At 44.9% G+C, this 19931-nt stretch overlaps 1 protein-coding gene across 2 annotated transcripts in view; it reads left to right on the top strand.

The window, feature by feature from the left end:
* The window catches only part of LOC133361691 (guanylate-binding protein 1-like), a 77116-nt gene that overhangs the window by 41782 nt on the left and 15403 nt on the right, over positions 1-19931 (top strand). For both annotated transcript variants that reach the window (XM_061580679.1, XM_061580680.1), the window contains exons 10-12: positions 3350-3630; positions 6367-6573; positions 15521-15623. In XM_061580679.1, the coding sequence (XP_061436663.1) occupies positions 3350-3630; positions 6367-6573; positions 15521-15623 (591 nt within the window). The remainder of the gene's footprint in view (positions 1-3349; positions 3631-6366; positions 6574-15520; positions 15624-19931) is intronic.

Genomic DNA, 19931 nt, shown 5'->3' with positions numbered 1-19931 from the left:
TTTTCTTTTATTATACCTACGTGACTTTACCGAAATAACCAAAGAGTATGGAACCCTTCCAAACCCCAAATTATATTTCCATGCCGCTTATTCCCCTCCTCCCTGTCCCACCATCTCGTTCCCTCCTTTTATATTTCCTCAGCCCGCAACCTTGGTAATATTGTTTACTCTTTCCTCTCCGTTTCTGATCACATTTCTGCCACTACCTGCACTTGACGGTTTCATATATTAAACATTCGCAAAATCCGACTGCTTATTTCAACCTCTGCTGCAAAACTCCTGTCTCACCCTCTATGTTCTCAATCTTTGTCTCTTTCTGTTCCTCCTCCTAGTGTTCAAACACGTTTTCACTGAGTCTCATCTCTCCCACCTTTACTGGAACAAACTTCCCTTCCATATTAAGCAGTCATCTTCATCTTCTTGGTTCTTTCGGTGAAGTCACGTAGAAGGAAAATAATAAAATAATAAAAATAAAACATAATAAAATAATTCTCACGACGTTTCGGCCACAACGCAAGCAGTCGTCTTCAGGTGGAAAACAGGTCTGTCGAGAAGGCAGAGTCTGAATGGCACGCCCCAGGCTTGGAGCGACTATTTATGCTGGGATGGAGGGACGAAGAGCGTCTTGACAAAATAATTTTCATATCAAGAGGAATTTAGCATATTTATGGGAAATACAGATATGCGATTAGTACTACTTGTGAAATGCGTAGGAGGTTTGGCCAAGGGTTTAAAGTCATTATGCCCATGCATTATGCAGGATTAGCAGTATCAAAGGGAGGGAGTAAGATTAGAATTAATAAAGGGAAGGAATGTTAATAATATGGCTTCATGCCTGCCTCAATTGAATCCAAGCCTGCCTGTCTCATAATATGCTCAATTTATCAATTAAATTGGTATGGAGACCATATACAGCCCTGTGTTACTCAAGATCAATTTCTCATGTCTCCCCAAACTGTTGCTTTTTTAAACGTCGTACTCAGATTTGTAAATGTTGTGGCTTTGCTCTCCAACCCACCGGTGTGCTGTACTCGTAACACATTGATATGTTTTGTTTACGTGACAAACCTTACGAACTGGCTCTGTCGGGTGGTAATGGATTTATATGTTTACGCGATATAACTCAAAAAAACATGTATTTCATTGCTTTTTGGTTGGCATATAGGTTATGTAACAGGCATACAAGGTGAGTTCGGATTCCCATTTCCTTCATTGTAATTAACATCAGTTCATGGTTTCCACACTAAAAAGATTTGCTGTAGTCAATGAAGCAGAGGTACAGCTGTTGTCGGTATTCGTTTTATCTATCCATTATCCACTTGATGTTTACAATTTGGTCCCTTGTTCCTCTTCTATTCCTGAAGCCTATTTGGACATCCGGTAGTTCTCTTTCTACATAGCTCTTAATTTGATGTTGAATAATATTCAGCCAAACCTTGCTGGTATTGGATATGAAAGCTATAGTACGATTGTTAAAGCATTCTCTGGGCTCGCTTTTCTTATGTTTAGGTATAGATTGCACTCTTCAAGTCGCTAGGCTACTTCACTGCTAGACCAAATCTGTTGGCACAAAACTGTATCTTAATAGCCACATTTTCTGCTCCCTTGATGAGCTCAATGGGTGTGGCATCTCTTCCTGGGGCTTTGTTTGTAAGTTCCTTCAGGGCTTTCGTACTTCCCACTTAATCACAGTATGTTCTTGTTTGTACTCTCCTGCATCAAACATTTAGTTCATGCTTTCATGTTGCTTATACAGTTTCTCTGTTTATTCTTTCCATCTGCCATGCTGTCCAGTTATCCAAGTTGTCCGCATGTCACCTGCTTTTGCATTCCAATCTCCCATGACAACGAATGTCACATTTTGCTGTGCTGTCGATTGTTTCTTGAAGTTTCCCAAAAAAAATCATCAATGTCAGCTGCCTCAGACGTTCAGGTGGGTGCGTAGACCGGCGCAATGGTGATGTTTAATTGGTTAGGATTGGAAACGTACTGAGATAATGCAATCATGAACTGAGTTGTAACCTACTACAGAGTTCGCGTTTTGCTGCCACAATTAATGGCTTCTCGATTCTTCTTGTACGAGTCAAGGGATGTCTTTTCACGAATTAGTATGACCCACCAACCCAAGCCTCTATAGCGCTGGGTTTCCAGCTAATGCTGGTTTTCCACAACATCGTGAAAACAAATGCTCAATCAGGTCCACTGTTTTCCTGGTCGAATGAGTAATTTTCATCTCTGTTCGTGACCTTGAGACAGCAGTGCAAATGCTGCATATTCACTACAAAGAGCAGTCTCTCAAGTAGCAACTCCTCTCCCACAACATAGCACGATTTTCACGTGCAGCAAAAGTTGAGGGTGTGCCTTATAATTTTGGAAAATACATTTTGTCTTTTGTGAGTTCTGTTTTAATGAGTTGTTCAGAATAATATTTCAAATAATATTGTTCCCTGTTTTAAAACAGTAAGCATGTTCATAATTATCTTTTAGTAGGCTTCTCTACATAGTAGTTGAAAACGATTATTAAAGCACATTTTTTTTTCAAAATACCCCATGGTTTGGGGTGTGTGTTATTATCTTTAGCGTCTTATTATGATGAAAATAACGAAATTATATATCATCATTCGGGGCAAAAGCTTGACCCAAAACGGCCGTATGATTGTAAGTCAGGCATTATAAGCATAGTGCAATACATCTGAATTAATAATTAAACAGGAGTTTTTCAGTATATAGAATGTCATAAAGGGCATTCGCTAAACAATCGAAGATTTCTATCAGAGGGACAAGACTTAAAAATACAGCAGAATATTATATACCAATTATTAAAAGCGGGCCAGGATTTTAAAAAAATCAAATACAGAATCGGGTGAGATCAGGTTGCGGTGCCTTTCGAAAATTGACCTTGATAATCAAAAGTAACATTGATTTTTTTTACTTCTTTTGTACCATACACATGTGCTAATTGGAGGTGCCTAACGAAATAAATTGTCAATACGTGTACTTCTGGCTGTGACATACGGTTCAAAGACCTGGACAAAAACATAAAAGGGCACAAAGAAGGATAGAGAGATACGTGCTTGGGATTACATGCAGAAGAACATACACAAGTTAGGTGACATCACGTTCATAACATAAGTAAATGGGCTTGGTTAGGACAATCCCAAGAAGATAGGGTGGCCGATGATCGAGAATAGTGGGGTAGCGGCCAAGAAATAGAACGCGCCTGAGAGGACGTCCATCGAGGATATGGCGCAATGAGATCATCTCATATGCAGGTATCGCTTACATCACAGGATCATGAGAGGTGGCATCTGCAGTGGATCAGTCACAGCTGATGATGATGATGTATCAGTGTTCTTGCAGGTTGCAGGGATGTACATTGAGGCTCAGCGTTCTGGTGACATGGTTTGCATCGAGAACACACGGGTACAGGTGGTGCAGCTCGCCAACCTGCAGGTAGTGGAGGATGCCAAGGAACTCTACCAGAAGGAGATGGAAAGCATCTTAGTCGACTTTCCACTAAAAACCTGTCAGCTCTACAAGCACCACGAGAAGTGTATGGAGAAAGCTCTGGATCTCTTCTACTGTCACGCTGTGCTCGATTGGGAGCACACGCACGAGAAGGAGTTGCTGGTGAGTATGGGTGAACTGGGTGACTATGCATGCCTATAATCCAGCACTACAGAGGCAAGGTTTGGTGGATCGCACACATGTTTTGCAACTCCCTTACCTTCGCCGTCGCAGGTGCAATACTCTTATATTATCTCACTCTGCCCCATCCCGTCCTCTACACTTCCAATCTCTACTGTCCCTCTCTGTGCCTCCCTCGCCTTGTGCCCGGTCACGCTCTCATTCCTGTTCCCTTCTTGCTCCCCTTCAATGGAACCAACTACCACTGCAGCACACAGAGCAATCATCTTCACCATAATCACCTTCTGTTTCTCCCGTAAAACAACCCCCATGTCTTCTCCCGAGCCCATCCTACTTCCATTCCCTAACTCCCGCTATCCCAGCTATAACCAGGCCTGCCACTAGGCCTACCACTTGGCCTATCACTACTCCTAGCACTACCCATCCTTAACCACTCTCATCTGTCCTGTCACCATAACTACACCACTTTTTAGTAATAACCACGATCATTGTATGTACAATTTTATTAATATTGAAGTGAATGGGACTAAAGCACTTGATACATCTGTAGTGTCTTGTAAAATCACTCAGACTGACACGTTGTAACAGGTCACCTACTTACACTTTATTAGCCTATTCTTGCACCAGTTGTAGGCACTCCTATCACTGTCTATACAGTCATTTCTGTTAACCAATTCCCCCTATCTATGTTACACCTCACTAAGTTGCACACAACAGCTCTTGCTCTCAGCAGCTCCGCACTCAAGGCTTCGCACACCACAGCTCCCACACAGAGGCTTGCACCCAGTAGCTCTCACACTGAGGCTTATGCTCAGCAGCTCTCACACAGAGGCTTGCACACAGCGGCGCTCACACAGAGGCTTGCACCCAGTAGCTCTCACACAGAGGCTTGTGCTCAGCAGCTCTCACACAGAGGCTTGCACACAGCGGCACTCACACAGAGGCTTGCACACCACAGCTCCCACACAGAGGCTTGCACCCAGTAGCTTTCACACATAGGCTTGCACACGGCGATGCTCACACAGAGGCTTGCACACAGCGGCGCTCACACAGAGGCTTGCACACAGCTCTCACACATAGGCTTGCACGCAGTTTCTCACACAACACCCCCGTTCCACCGCTGCCCTCACCTATGCTCCCTAAGACCCACTCACTCATCTGTCCTGGGCGGTGGGATCAACCATCACCCGCCCGGCGCCTCGTGAGGGTTGAGGTCCATTCCCGGCTTGAGCGGCAGCGATGAAACGTCTTCTTTCTCTGGTTCCCAGCAACACGAACTCCTGCTCCGCTCTCACGCACGTCTTTATATCCCCCTCCCAATTATCCAGCTCCTCCGTTGTGTCTCTTTATGGTCAGACAGGCTAGCGCCTGTCACGCCATCAATCACCCCTTATCACACGTCTCCCTGGCAACACCTCCAGTGTCAGCGTGCAACCCCAGACTGACCTGGTCTGCAGCAGCTACTCTTCCAAATTAGATGGTGGTTTGCCCGTGCAATCTCGTGTTGCACACGCGCACGTGTCTATCCTTCGTTGCCCTCGGCTAACAGTATGTGCCACGTATTTAACCACGCTACACATCTATATAAGATTATGTTTCATCTATCCTATCTTCATGGAATGGAGGTTTGCCCCCTGACACCTGTGGGTTTTCTCTGGGAGCACTGGTTTTGTCCCACATGTAGAAATACTCATTAATTTTCTAGAAATGTCTCAAATTATGCACCTGTGTGTTTGTGAATTGCACAGTATTGAGATGCATTTGTTTAAATAGCTAAGTGAAAACGTATGATCATTTAAACCTAAGAATTGAAGATTACGTGTTTAAGTGCTGTAGTAAGTCATTGAGCAAGTGAGACATTTAATGGGTGGGTGAGTGTATGAGTGAGTGGGTAATTATGTGTATGTGTGTGAGTGGTTGAGTCAGTGAGTAGATAATTGAACAGTGAGCAGGTCGCTGAGTAAATTTGATGGACTGTGTTGCTTTGGTGTGTTCTGGGGCTGTTTTTATTTAAGTACCTTGCCCAAGATGGCATTTGGTGTTGAACGATCGGCAGGCATTTATGTACTTATGCAATTCATACTTATATATTCTAGATTTGAAGCTTTCGTGACTGCAAGGATTCATACTCTTAGGTTTTTTCGGAAAAAGTCACGTAGGAAAAATAAATAGTACAAATAAATAATAATCACTTGAGACAGTAAATCTAGCTGTGACCGTCCCACCTGATGACGGAGACTTGTGTTGCCTCCGAAACGTCGTGATTTATTATTTTATGTCTATTATTATTTTTTTACCTACGTGACTTTACCGAAAAAACCTAGGAGTATCATACTTATATACTTTATTTACTCTTTATGTATATTGAGTGACTTGCAAAGCTTTCGTATATTTTGCACTATCGGTTTTTATATTGTTTGTTGTAACTTTCTGACCTGCCCCTATTGGACATATGTAAAAAAAAAGCTTCATATCTCATCGGATTCTTCCATTTGAAATAAACATTTTTATTAGGATTCTAAGTGGGTGGGTGAGCAAGTAAAGTGGTGGATGAGTATGTGACTGGGTGAGAGATTGAGTGGGTGGTTGAAAGGCTGATTGAAATTGGTCAGGGAACTCCCATTGTATTCCTTGCACCAGGGGCCATATTAACTATGCTACACCATTGCAACAGCCCAGGATCATCACCGGCAATGCATGTTGTTGTTATTATTACAGGAGCACATGGAGAAAATGTGTGTGAGTTTGGTGACACACAACAAGCAGCAATCGCAGGAAAAGTGCAGAATACGACTCAAAGAACTGTACTGGCTGGTAGATGAGCAGTACCAGGACTTCATGCAGCCTGGGGGCTTCATGAAATACCAGGCTATGATGAAGAAGATTGAAGAGGATTACTTTGAGACCACAGGGCTCGGAGACGAGGTGACTTGCCACAACAACAACATATATAAAGCACCAATAATGAAATCAATGTCCCAGAGTGCAGAATTACAAATGAGGGAATGAGAGGGACCCAGCAAGGAAAGCAGATAAATGAAGCAATGCTTGTAATTGCACTCAATAAATCATAACTGGCCAGGTAGCTCAGCAAAATAGAAAGCGTCTCTCAACAAAATCATGTTTGATGGCTGTCTCAGTCCATCTCAGTCCAAAATAATATATTTGATTCAGAGGAATGTGTAATTAAAACAAAATAATATACTTGATTCAGAGGAATGTGTAATTTAAACCACTGACTCGGCATTGTAAGCAGAAGATGAGCACTACCTTCATGCTCATTTAGGTAGAAAATCACTTTGGCTTTGCAACTTTGTTGAACTATGGCCACATCTTTGCAATAAAAATGTTTGGAAATATTTATGATTTCCCAGTGTAAGGATAGTACGGGATGATGAAGGGACAGTACACTCCCCGTGACCATGGTTACTAATTAACGTAACAGGAACAGACAGGGTCACATTAGGGTAATGTGGGACCTAAGTGGTTGCTAATAATGATTGATGGGACAAGGTTGACAAGGTCGCGTGGGGGGAATCACTGGACCTAAAGGTCGTAAATTGTAATAAGGGCAGAGACAGACAGGGCCTGGTGCGGTGAGCGAGAGTTCGGGAATAGGGGCGTGGCCGGGTCGCGAGGGGGATGAGAGCCAGCAAGAACCGGGGCGCTGAGCTGTTGTTGTGGGGAATCGCCGTCGCCGCCGTCACCTTGGAGCGGGTCGTCTTCATCATCCTGGAGTGGGCATCTTGTAGTTTTGGTAGGCTAGAGTTCTGTTGTCTCAAAATAGAGTTATTTAAGTTACTCAAGCGTATATAGTAACTCGCAGTTACTCGTTAAGTTATCAGTGAGTCAGCGGACTTTATTCATAATAAATATACATATGATTGAACAAGACGGTATCTCTGAGAGCTACATTACACAAGTATAGAAATGCTACAGAGCTTGCTCTGGTAGGGCACTTTGAGTGTCAGATTTCCAAAGTCAATAGCCTCCAAACTAGTGGAGAACATAAGAAAAACGTTCAACGCAAACATAAAGCAAGTAATTCATCGCCAATTACACCAGATATTGGCTTAAATTTATTTACAAAATTCCATCACCATTAGCACAGATGAAGTGAGGAGGGTCTGGCCAGAAATGAAGGCAAGACTGCTGGCAGAGATGGTATCCCCCCAAAATCCCTCCATCACTTAATCCCCAGGGGACTCCAATGGCCGGCAAACATGTACATAAAAATAATGAAAACCGGATGCATCTCAAATGCATGGCAGCAGGCTATAGTCATTACAATACCCAAACGGGACAAGCCAACCTACAATCCGGGAAGCTATAGGTGTGTACTCTTGTACACGAGTGAAAAACTTCTGGAATGCAACATCGTCCAGAAAATTTGCCCGCTCGTGGAGTCAGTGATCACTGGGAAATAAGCAGGATTCCAGCCTTGATGCAGCTTCTGTGACCAAGTTTTGGTCCTTGCAAAGGACATTGATTTCTGATTCTATAATAAATCCAAGACTGGTACAGCCTTTGTGGACTTGTCATCGGCCTACGACACAGTGTAGATTAAGAGCTTGATGTTGAAGCTCACAATGACCATTCCTTGCCTCTAATCAATGTGCCTGATATGGAAGATGCTAAGAAATAGGCGACTGTCCGTCTTTATGGTAGACAAAGCCAGTTCACCCTTGTTCCTCAATGAATTGCCACAAAATCAGTACTCGCACTAAATGCTCTTTAATGCCTGCCTGAGCAACATGCCGTCAAACGGATCACCCAAGTTTGTATATGCGAATGACCTTTTCAGTTTCAGTTTCATTTATTAGGTATAACCCTGTGAGCCATGCGGCTCTTGACTCGGGTGAAACCGCAACAAAACATGACCAAGAAACATCTTAAAATGACTACGCGTAACAGACAAATCCTGGAAAAAACAGCAAAGTCTTCCAGACAAAACACCGCATTTCAACGCTGTGTGCAAAAATCCCAGTGGGATGCAAGTCAAACAATAACAACCATAAGACAATGTAGATTAAAGTTATCAGGCTAAGTCTGTACTACAAAAACAAACATGTAATAGTGATCATAGGAACTGTGATTCAAATTTAACAACAAACGATATACATAACATGTACGACCAAACTTTGCAGCCATAGTTGGCTGCATGAGTCACTCCATAACAGCTGTAGTACCAATAGCAGAATCTAAAATTTTTAATACACCTTTAATGATCAGCACACTATAATCAAAACTCAAGACCATACTTTGCAGCGGTCATTCGGAATGATACATTTGATTTCAGGCCATTCTGAATAGCAGTTGCAGCTCGGGGTGTACAATATTTTGCTTTCTTTTCTTGGATTTTCTGTTTGCACTTAGTCACATATTCACTTTAAAATGTTTTTTGTTCATGTTTTAGTTTTTTTGTTTGTTGCGGTTGCACCCGATTCAAGAGCCGACTGGCTCACAGGGCTATACCTAATAAATGAACTTGAACTCTAGAGCAGTTTTGAGTGAAGATCTCACAGGTAGTAATCCAAGTTGCAGTTTATTGGCGATAGCATTCCAGACCCTGGGGGCATCAATAGAAAAAGCCCTTCCTCCAGTATTTGTACGGCAATAAGGAATGTGAAGCTGGTAAATGAACGAAGACCTTAGGTCACATTTGTTCTTCGAAACAGTGAGGAGATCCATCAGGTAGTCTGCTGATTTTTTTTGTAAGTACATCGTGAATAAATAAGATCTGATGCACAAGCCGTCGATCTTTAAGATAAGTTAAGTTTGACCCAATGTAGAGATCGCAGTGGTGGGTCCTATATGGGCAGTTCAATGCAAATCTTATGGCCGAGTGATAAATTGAGTCAAGCATCTTCAGTAAAGTACTGGAGGATGATTTATATACGATGTCACAGTAATCAAGTAGAGGCAGTACGGTAGCTTTTATCAATTCCAAGCAGAACATAGGGGGAAGCAGTGCTTGTGTCGATACAGAAAACCAATTTTTACTTTCATTTTTTTATCAATATAATCAATGTGATCTTGAAATTTCAGTTTTGAATCAAAGATGACCCCAAGATACTTATAGATCTTGACTTGCTCTATTTGATGATTATTTACGGAATATAATTGGGGAAAAATAACTTCCTGCTTTAGTCCTGGTGAGAAGCATAGCACCTTGGTTTTGGAGGTATTCAGGACTAATTTAAAAGCAACTAGCTGATGTTGTAGTTTGTTGAAATCACCCTGAAGCTTAGCAATCACGTCATCTGGAGAGCGGCCAGCAGTTATCAGTATCGTGTAATTTGCAAACAGATTTACCCTGGAATGATCCAGGTCAGTGCCCAAGTCATTGACATAAAGAACGAACAAGAGGGGGCCACGGATGGAACCCTGTGGAACCCCTTTTGTTATCTTAACACTGTTTGACCTCCAACCATATGTTAATACAGTTTGGGTGCGAGAAGAGAGGAATTTTTTTACCTTTTTACTGCGTGTTTGGAGAAATGGAGGCAACTTAGTTTACTAAGCAGGGTGTTGTGGTCCACTGTATCAAAGGCTTTGAACAAGTCAAGAATAAGACTGCTACAGTACTGCTTATTATCAAGGCTACTGTAAATGTGATTCAGAGAGTCTAATGCAGCAGATGTGGTGCTCACAACTGAAACAAAGCGCCACTCCTCAACCAACAAGCCGTAACAGTACTGTGTGGAATGACCAAACAATGTCACACTTCAGGAACATTCTGAGAAGAAGGCAAAATCAAACTTCAAAGGACAGGTTTTCAGTAAAACTCAAACCTGGTGAGCCTCAACCAGGTCCAAGTAAAAAAAAAAGACAATAAAGAGAAAGAGAAAAAAACCCCAGAATTTCAGCTTCCTCTCGTTCCAAAAAATAGCATCTCCTCCTCCCCTTCCTCACCACCATCCTCGTAGGCTATCAACTCCTGTCAGGAAGGTAAAGTGACGTTAAATTTTATTTTTATTTCAATTCATTTTATTTATTTATGCATTTATTTTAATTTATGTATGCATTTTAGTAATAAGTAGTGTCTAAATTATTTGATACAACCCCATTAATGTATAATATGCCATATAAAGCATAATTTTTTATACTCTGGAAAGGATTATTTCCTTTCCCTTTATTTCTTATGGGAAAAATTCGTTTGGTACACGTCATTTTCGGTATAATTCCTAACTTCTGGAACGAATTGACGACGTATACCGAGGTACCACTGTAATAAATTGTTGTCGGACAGGAAACTGCTAATTTGGCAGTTCAATAATTTTTCTAAAATTTTCGTCAACGGGGACAAAATTAAGATCGTTCGGTAGTTATTTTGATCATCTTTAGGGCCTCTTTTATGAAGTGGACAAACATAAGAATGTTTCCATTCTAGAGCTACTGATGCTTCTTTGATGGACAGGTTGAAAATATGGGCTATATGTTTGTATATTAGGTGACCAACAGTTAGCATTCAAAGACAGGAATACTATCTGCTCCGGTAGAGGAGGACCCTTTGAGGTAGGACAGTTGTTTCAGAACATTACTTTCGTGGATAGGCTGGAAACTAAATTCGTTCAATGTTTGGACAGCGGTGTAGGAAATTGCATGAGCAGGGGTGACTCCCAATACATTATCAAATAGGTCACCAGCTTCAGAAAAATGAAGGTTAAAATTGTCAACTACTTTTTGGGGCTCTGAAAAATATTCCCCATTTCGGATAAGCGCAACGGGCAGATTATCTGTGTTGGATGCCTTTTCGATACATTTGATTGTTTTCCAGAAGATCCTGGCATTGCCATGTGATTCCAGGAGAATGGAGGAAAAGTAAGCATGTTTTGCATGCCGTATTTTTTTGACGCATCTATTCCTTAAATCCTGTATTCTAGCCAGTCATTGACCAAATTACTTTTCTGAGCACATGCCCAAGCCTTGTCCCTAGTTTTCATGAGCTTAGTAATCAAAGGATCAAACCATGGTGGGCGGTTGCCTTTAATTTTAAATCTAACCAACGGAGCATGTTTGTTAAGAATTTGAAGAGACGTGTACCTGAAGGTCTCTCAAGCCGTAGTCAGGTTGGGGATATCACAAATCTTGTCAATATCCGAGTGAAGCACATCAAAGTAAATGCCTGTATGCTGAAGTGTCTCATGGAGTGCTTCTCAACCAATTTAGGGGGGCTTTGGGTCTGGCTGATGATCTCACCCAAATATGAAGGAGTGATCACTAAGGTTATTACCCAGAACACCAGTCAGTGTGAAATTGTGAGGGGCATTTGTCAATAGGACGTCAAGCAGAGATGGCTGTCCCGGGTTTTTTAGGTTGGATCTTGTGGGGACATTTATTAATTGAAATAGGTTAAATTAATCTGCAAAATTAGTGGTCACGGCCGGCAGGCTTAGCCAATTTCAATTTAGATCACCCACTAAAACTATTTCACCTTTAGGGAGGCCCCCAAGAAGCTCTCTCAGTGCAGACGCAGCTTCAACATCCCTACCACTAGGCGGTCTATAGCAGCACACTACCAATATATGTTGATTATTTGGGAGAGTTATTCTGAGAGCCAGACCTTCAAAGCAAATTTTTTTAAACAAGGAGTGAGCTGGTGAACATGTAATGGTATTACGAACATAGATGGCAATTCCACCTCCTTTAGACCCTCGGTCAAGCCCAAAAAGGTTGTAGTTGTCAATCGTAATCTGCAAGTCATTTACGGCAGGAGTGAGAAATGTTTCTGTTAGGCAAAACATGTCCGGGTCCAGATTTGCCACTTCTAGTTTTAGTTGACTTAATTTAATCACAAGCCCTCTGATGATGGCGTGTAGAACACCAACACCTTTTCTGCCAGAAAAATCTACAGAATTATACGAGTTCTTTACATTTGGGCGAGGATGAAGATCAATACCTCCCAGAAATAAGAAAAGTAGAATTAATAGTTTGCACAGGTATTTTCTGTGAAAGGATGAAGAGCGGCGAACCTGGGACGAATACCAGCAGCTCACAGATGGCGATATTTTTAAGAGCAGAATGAAGTTTGGAAGGAGTGCTGGTGAAGTAATAGAACAGAGATAGGGTTTAAAAGGATACAGTGATGGAGTGTAGAAGTGTCTATAAGCTTCTTGGTTTTTTCGGTCAAGTCACGTAGAAGGGAAATAATAAAATAATTATACATAAAACATAATAAAATACTCACGATGTTTCGGCCACAACGCAAGCAGCCGTCCTCACGTGAAGAACAGGGCTGTCGGAAAAACAGTGTCCGAACAGCCTTGTTTTTCACCTGAGGACGGCTGCTTGCGTTGTGGCCGAAACGTCGTGAGAATTGTATTTTGTTATGTTTTATTTTTATTATTTTATTATTCCCCTTCTACGTGACTTTACCGAAAGAACCAAGAAGATGAATCCCTGCAGTCACGAAAGTTTTAAATCGAAAAATGTCTATAAGCTGTTTCATTAGCAGGTGTAGTGGCATATTGAGCAACAAGTATGGACGACAAGTAACGAGGGTTGCCGGTGGTAAAGTTGAGTGTGGCACTAGATATGGCCGGGAGGGATAGCAGTAGGATACACAGCAGGAGATTTGCCATTTTTAAAATATCAAGGGTACACCCAGTTTAACACACAAGCGGAAAAAAATACTTGTAGGCCGAGCACAAGAAACGTCTTGCCGCACTCGTCACGTATGCACGGCTTCTCGCCTGTGTGCTTGAGTTTCTGGAGATGAACAGAGGAAGTTTCCACTGTGCTTGATGGAAACGGGGGTAGAATCTAGACCTCTGTTTGTGTCCAAAGATCACCATGGCCTCCCGCTTTCTGCAATGAGGAAAATCCTAGGACGGTTTCCCAGAAGCCAATACTGGCCATTAGTAATCCACATCGGGCTTCAAACTCTAATAGTCACATACAATCCAGTTGCTCGCTGGAACTTCCGGAAGACAAACTGCTCGGCCTTCCAGGCCGAAACAGAAATTGCGCTCCAAACCATCAATCTTTTACTACATAACTACAACGTTTTTGTCACCGCCAACAAAACAGCCAACAACAACATCCCCAGAGGCTACCGAAAGCAATACACTCCATGCTGGAATCTGGAGAGCGATGAACTCCTGAAAATGTTCAAAGGAATTGGCGATGATACAAAGGCATCGGAACTATTAGAGGCTCTAAATTCGGACAGACCACAGCAATGACAAGAAACAGTTGAGGAGATTAACTTTGGACACTCCAGCCACAAAGCTTGGAATTTCCTTCACTATCTTGGCGCCAGAGTACAAATGTGATCATCATCGGCCCATCATCATCCTGTCGCGTTTGTCGGTGGCCTTAAGACACTGCCAATGTATCCAGAGACGTCCCAGTCTGGCTATGTTGTGATTCTCCGAATTCAACCCCTTATGACATTGAGTCATGGTTCAAATCGTTTCAGTACTTTACCCTCCTCAGGTTCATTATGACGATGCTGTAAGAGCTCAATGTAGTCGGAGCATTTAGAAGTCACTCATACCACAATTATCTCCAGTCGGCATGCAATATATTTCTCAAGATGGTGGCCATGCATTTGTAGTGGTGCAGGAAGTGGACTGCATGTAGCCTATGGTGCTAGTGCAGGAATGGTGTAGTATCTGTGAAGCACAGAAACGATTAATCTGCCGCCAAGAGAGAGCACATAGTCTACAGCATGGACACCTGTCCTATACGTGTTTTTTACTAGACACATATTTAGTCAGCGTCTCCATAGGCTGTGAGTTCATCCCACTTCTGAAGTGTCGTCTATGTTCTTCTATATGACCCCTTACGAATCCATTGAGTAAAGAAAACTCATTCAGGATGGTTTTGAAAATACAGAATCGTTTGATATCGACCTGAAGTGCAATCACGAGCGTAACAATAAAGCATTGTAATGAGACAAACTCTGTCCATAGTATTTTGTGCGCCGTGGTGGTGAGATGTTAGCTACCTGGTAACATGCATTTAGAGTATTTGGCTGATATACATTTCCTCATGATAAGCCACTTCATTGAGCTATCATTGTTGGCCAAGTCGTTTCGAAAAAAGAGATATATAGCTCAGTGGGCCTTACCTGGTAAAATAAAACGTTTAATTTTTTCTGTCTGTCTGTCTCTCTCTCCACATTATACAATGCCCTTTCACATGACTCAATGCCTGTGGAAAATCTAAACTCCACTAATTTTACATAATGCATAACATTGAAGTTTTCCAGAAAATTAAGGTCACTGGTTTGATTCAATATTCTTAAGTTCACACCTAATGCCTCTGTCCACCCAGCAGTATTAACAGGTACGCCACAGTTAGTCAAACAGCAGGTTGTGTGTGGTGCAGTTCAGGATGAGTACTCCCATAAATTCCAAGATTTCTGACCAGTATCGAAGTGTAAGTCAAAAATACCCTCTCTAGGAGCTCCCTATTGTGCAGACCCTTCTGTAATCAGTGACGTGAGCAAGACATTGAACCTTAGATTGTAGGTTTTACGACCTCAATTACAGTTCATAATCTAATTTGTATTTGGGTGTGACTGCGTGTCTGATTTTCACCAGTTGTTTTGTCTAAGTTACCTCCTTCTACCCGGTCTATTTTGCCCACAAAGGCAATCAGCGAATTAGGAGTGGTAATGGAACAGAATGGTGTTACCAGTGAGTCCTGATTTAAAATTTGCAGATTGCGACTCTCTACATGCCAGTTGTGCAGCAGCAGTAGGAGCAGCCAATAAATATCCGCAGATTGTGCAGCAGCTTGTTTCATGAAGCCTTGCCAGGCATCAGATTCGCACGATGTGCTTCAGGCTTCTTTAGACCTTGTGGAACCTCGTGTTGATGTAATTAAAATGCTGGATACTTCACCTTTTCCACCTTCGCAGATGACGAATATGTACAAGGAATTTCTGGAGCAGAATATGGAGAGTGGTAAGGCGATCCTAATGGTGGACAAGACGTTGACCAGCGTTCAACAGCAGAACATGGGTAAGAAGTGGCCCTTTAATCGAGAATCACAAATAGACGTGGGTATCAGGTTAAGCCAAGATGCCAGCAATGACTCTTCACTCAGTAACGATACATATTCATGGATATACATGGATTCTGTTGTGCATTTCAATGTGTGTTATCCTCGGAAATATATAATTAGCGATGAAAGTGGTAGCACTTTCATTGGGCACGCAAGAAGGCTGCGATGAGACGATAAGGAGCTTACGTTAGCAGCTGTGCTCTGTAGGTTTTATCTTAAGTTTTGGGTACCTCTGATATATATATTTTAATTGCATGAGCCCCTAATAGTAACATAACTTTAAACATACTTTTATTAATCTTGAAATTTGTATTAAAGTTATCATGACCCCCCCCCCCCCGCTACCCTCATTATAGAAGCGTAGCGTCATCCTAGTGATAAGTCGATCTCGTGACAACCCCACACATCTTTCTCACATGCTGCCAGAGTCGCTCTTGCAGTTTTAAATATGTATTAAGAGTTCCACAGACCTTATAACACATGGTATTGGAGAGTTTTGTAGGGATTCCCTCTATATGCGCACACCCTATACTGCCTCTGACACAGGCACACTCAGTGCCCACATTGACTTAAACACACCCAGTGATTTCCTTTGACATTATTAATTATACGGTTTTGGCTCTGGGCGTGTAGCCCAGTTTCTTCTCCCACGTGGTTGCATGTGTAAAGTAGTAACTCGGCGGGAGACGTCTTGACGGGTAGCACACTCTTTATTTTCACCAACTTGTAGTTACACGGATGACTAACACCCACTTCGTTGCACGGGTGACTAACACCCACTTAGCTACTCGGGTGACTCACACCCACTTCGTTGCACGGGTGACTAACACCCACTTAGCTACTCGGGTGACTCACACCCACTCAGCTACACGGGTGACTAACACCCACTTCGTCGCACGGGTGACTGACACCCACTTAGTTACTCGGGTGACTCACACCCACTCAGCTACACGGGTGACTAACACCCACTTCGTTGCACGGGTGACTGACACCCACTTAGTTACTCGGGTGACTCACACCCACTCAGCTACACGGGTGACTAACACCCACTTCGTTGCACGGGTGACTGACACCCACTTAGCTACTCGGGTGACTCACACCCACTCAGCTACACGGGTGACTAACACCCACTCAGCTACACGGGTGACAAACACCCACTCAGCTATACTGACACGGGCTCTTGCGCCCCGTAGCCTTCCGGGACACACCCAGCCGGGGGTGCCCGTCTCGGCTCTGGGTACCACCGTCCCGACCCACACGGGCGTCGGACTACGGGTCCCCCAGTCTCGGCTCCGAGCCACACAGGGCCCCGGTCCTCACAAGGACGGCGGGACTAGGGGTCTCGGGCCACTACCTCCTCCACCCCGTCTTCGGTCTTCAACTGGTTAACACTGACCACGAGTGCTCTCGCGCGTCTCCCTTTATACCCCTCCTGCGGACGTCGCTGAGAGCACCCACTTATCTGACCAATCACTGCGCACTCGCTACGATCCTCTTTTCCCAGCTTGTGTGAGCGCGCCTTACCACCGGCGCGCGCGTCCATGCCACGCCCACATCGCGTGCCCAACCCCGCGCCCCGTGATCCATCACTGTCGGCGCACGTCAATACCACCACTACATCACCCCCTACCACATAGCTCGCAGCCGACCCGGCTGCTAATAAAATATACAACACCCCTTCACCCCTATGTGTGCCCCGTAACATAACAACAAAACCCTAACAACACAACATGAACACCGCAATCCGCAAAACCCAGCAACCGCCCCACCCACAACAAGAACAATATGCACAATCCGGCGAGTGGCAACGATACTGTGTATGCGGAAAGAATAACAATAAAAAAAAATTTCTTTATTCATTTTCTCTTCTTTTCTCTCCGACTCATGCAGCGTCCCAATGTGTCCGAGCGTCCCTTGAACGGGACATTACCCCGGCAGAGGGGAAAGCCGGCAACGAGGTCGGGCTTTAATAAAAAAAGAAAAAAAAATTTTTTTTTTTTTTTTCATGAAAAGTGTTGCGTCCTTGCCCGAGTCCGCCTTGCCGGACCGTCGTACGGCACAGGACGCAGTTGGCCATCCGGCGGCGCCGGCAGTTCAGGAAGGCATGGGCCAGGCATCGGGGCTCCGCGTGAGCCGCGGGGTTCCGGTTCCCGACGGTCAACAGCCGTCAGGTCCGAGACACCTGGGGGTGGGTCAGGTGGAGACACGTGAGGATCAGCCTGCGACACATCCCTCCCCAAGTCGACGGTCACATCACACGCTCGGTCGTCACGGCACAACCCGGGGTCACGCGGCGCCGCGTAGGGTTTCAGTCGGGAGGGGTGCACGTACCAACGGCGTTTTCCCCATTTAATCTGTATACTCTGGGGTCGTGCAACCCGCACAATTTCCACCGGTCCCCTCCATGGTCTCAACAGTTTGGGGGACGTAGCCAACGGTGCGTGTGGACAATGCAGCCAGGCCTTATCGCCCGGTTCCCAATTGTGCGTATGCACCTTCCGTTCATGCAATCGCTCGTTCGCGATCTGCCGAGAGCGTGAATTCAATCTCGCAGCCTCACGCGCCTCAGCCAATTTGGCGATGTTAAACTTAATATGGTCTGCCAATTTAGATTTTGCACGTGGCTGTGAAATCCCCAGTTGGACGTCCATGGCCGGATCAGCCTCCCGCCCATACATCAGAAAAAATGGAGAAAACCCCGTCGCCGCATGGGGTGCCATCCGATAGGCCGCTAGTACCCCCGGTACCTGTAAGTCCCAATCCACCTGGTCGTCGCATACCTGTTGGCACAGCATAGACGTAATCGTCCTGTTCAGACGTTCAACCATACCGTCAGTCTGCGGGTGGTACGGGGAGGTACGTACTTTCTTTGTACCCAACAGGTCGCACACCTCGCGCAACAAAATACTCGAAAAGTTTTTCCCCTGATCCGTCAGCAAGCGTTCGGGGGCGCCTTTGTCCAAAACGTAACCTTGGACAAAGGCGTCCGCCACTGCCGCAGCCGACTGGTTGGCGAGTGGCCACGCCATGGGCCAGCGGGTGAAGTACTCTACGCCAACCAGCAGGAACTTATTTCCCCGAGGTGTAGTGGGAAAGGGCCCCAAGATGTCTAGCGCGACCAATTCGTTCGTGCGCGAAACTTGAATGGATTGCAGCGGTGGATTAGCCGCTATTGGTGGCGGTTTTCTTTTAGCGCACCCTACACACCCCTTAAGAATGTTCGCCACGTCGTTGCCCATCCCCGGCCAATAGTAGTCTCGCTGAATGAGGGCGAGCATTTTGTGAAACCCCAGATGCATGAGTCGTTCATGGGCAGCCAGGACGACCTTACCCCGTACAGCAACCGGCACCACAAGCATGTGACGCCGGGACATGGAGTCCCACTTCATCAAGAGGCCCTGTCTGCACACCCAGGAACCGACCCGCGTTTCCCCGCCCTCGGGAACGTCAACCTTCCGACGTAGCGCGAGTAGGGAGCTGTCGGCCATTTGCAGACGGCCCCACTCGATGAGAGGCAATGCTAACAGCGAGTCCCTCCCCGTGGGGGCGTCGACCCCCGTAGTATCGGTGGCGGCTAGCACCACTTCCGCGGGGACAGCGACAGAGGGTTTACATCGCGCCGATCCCAACTGACATGCGCATTCCGTACGCGTCGGCAACCGTGACAATGCATCCGCATTCGAGTGGCGCAACCCCTTGCGGTAAATCGTCGTGAATTGGTAGTCCTGAAGGACCTCCAACCATCGGGACAATTGGCCGGATGGCTGCACCACCCGCATAGCGTATTGGAGAGCCGCATGGTCCGTGCGAACCGTAAAGTGACGGCCATACAGATACGGCCTGAATTGCTGTATAAAAAACACAATCGCCAGCAATTCACGCCGTGTCACGCAGTAGCGTTGTTCCGCGGGGGACAGAACCCTGCTACCGTAGGCGACCACCCGTTCGACCCCCCCGACCACCTGTGAGAGCACTCCCCCGATACCCGTGTTACTGGCATCCGTGTCGAGCACAAACGGTTGCGTGAAATCGGGGTAACACAAGGGGGGAGCCTGCACCAAGGCGTCACGAAGGGAGCAGAACGCGGCCTCCTCCTCCGGCCCCCAGTGAAACCGCACCCCTTTAGCCGTCAAAGCGTGCAGGGGCCTGGCTATGGTGGCAAACTGCTTGACAAAACGACGGTAATAGGAGGCAAATCCTATGAAGCTGCGGACTTCAGTAACAGAGGTCGGTGTTGGCCATGAGCCGACGCATTGCGTCTTAGC

The sequence above is a fragment of the Lethenteron reissneri genome, unplaced genomic scaffold (genome assembly GCF_015708825.2).
Source record: "Lethenteron reissneri isolate LAM-NWPU_2019-01 unplaced genomic scaffold, ASM1570882v1 scaffold_120, whole genome shotgun sequence".
Taxonomy (NCBI): Eukaryota; Metazoa; Chordata; class Hyperoartia; order Petromyzontiformes; family Petromyzontidae; genus Lethenteron; species Lethenteron reissneri.
This window is presented reverse-complemented; position numbering and strand designations above follow the sequence as displayed.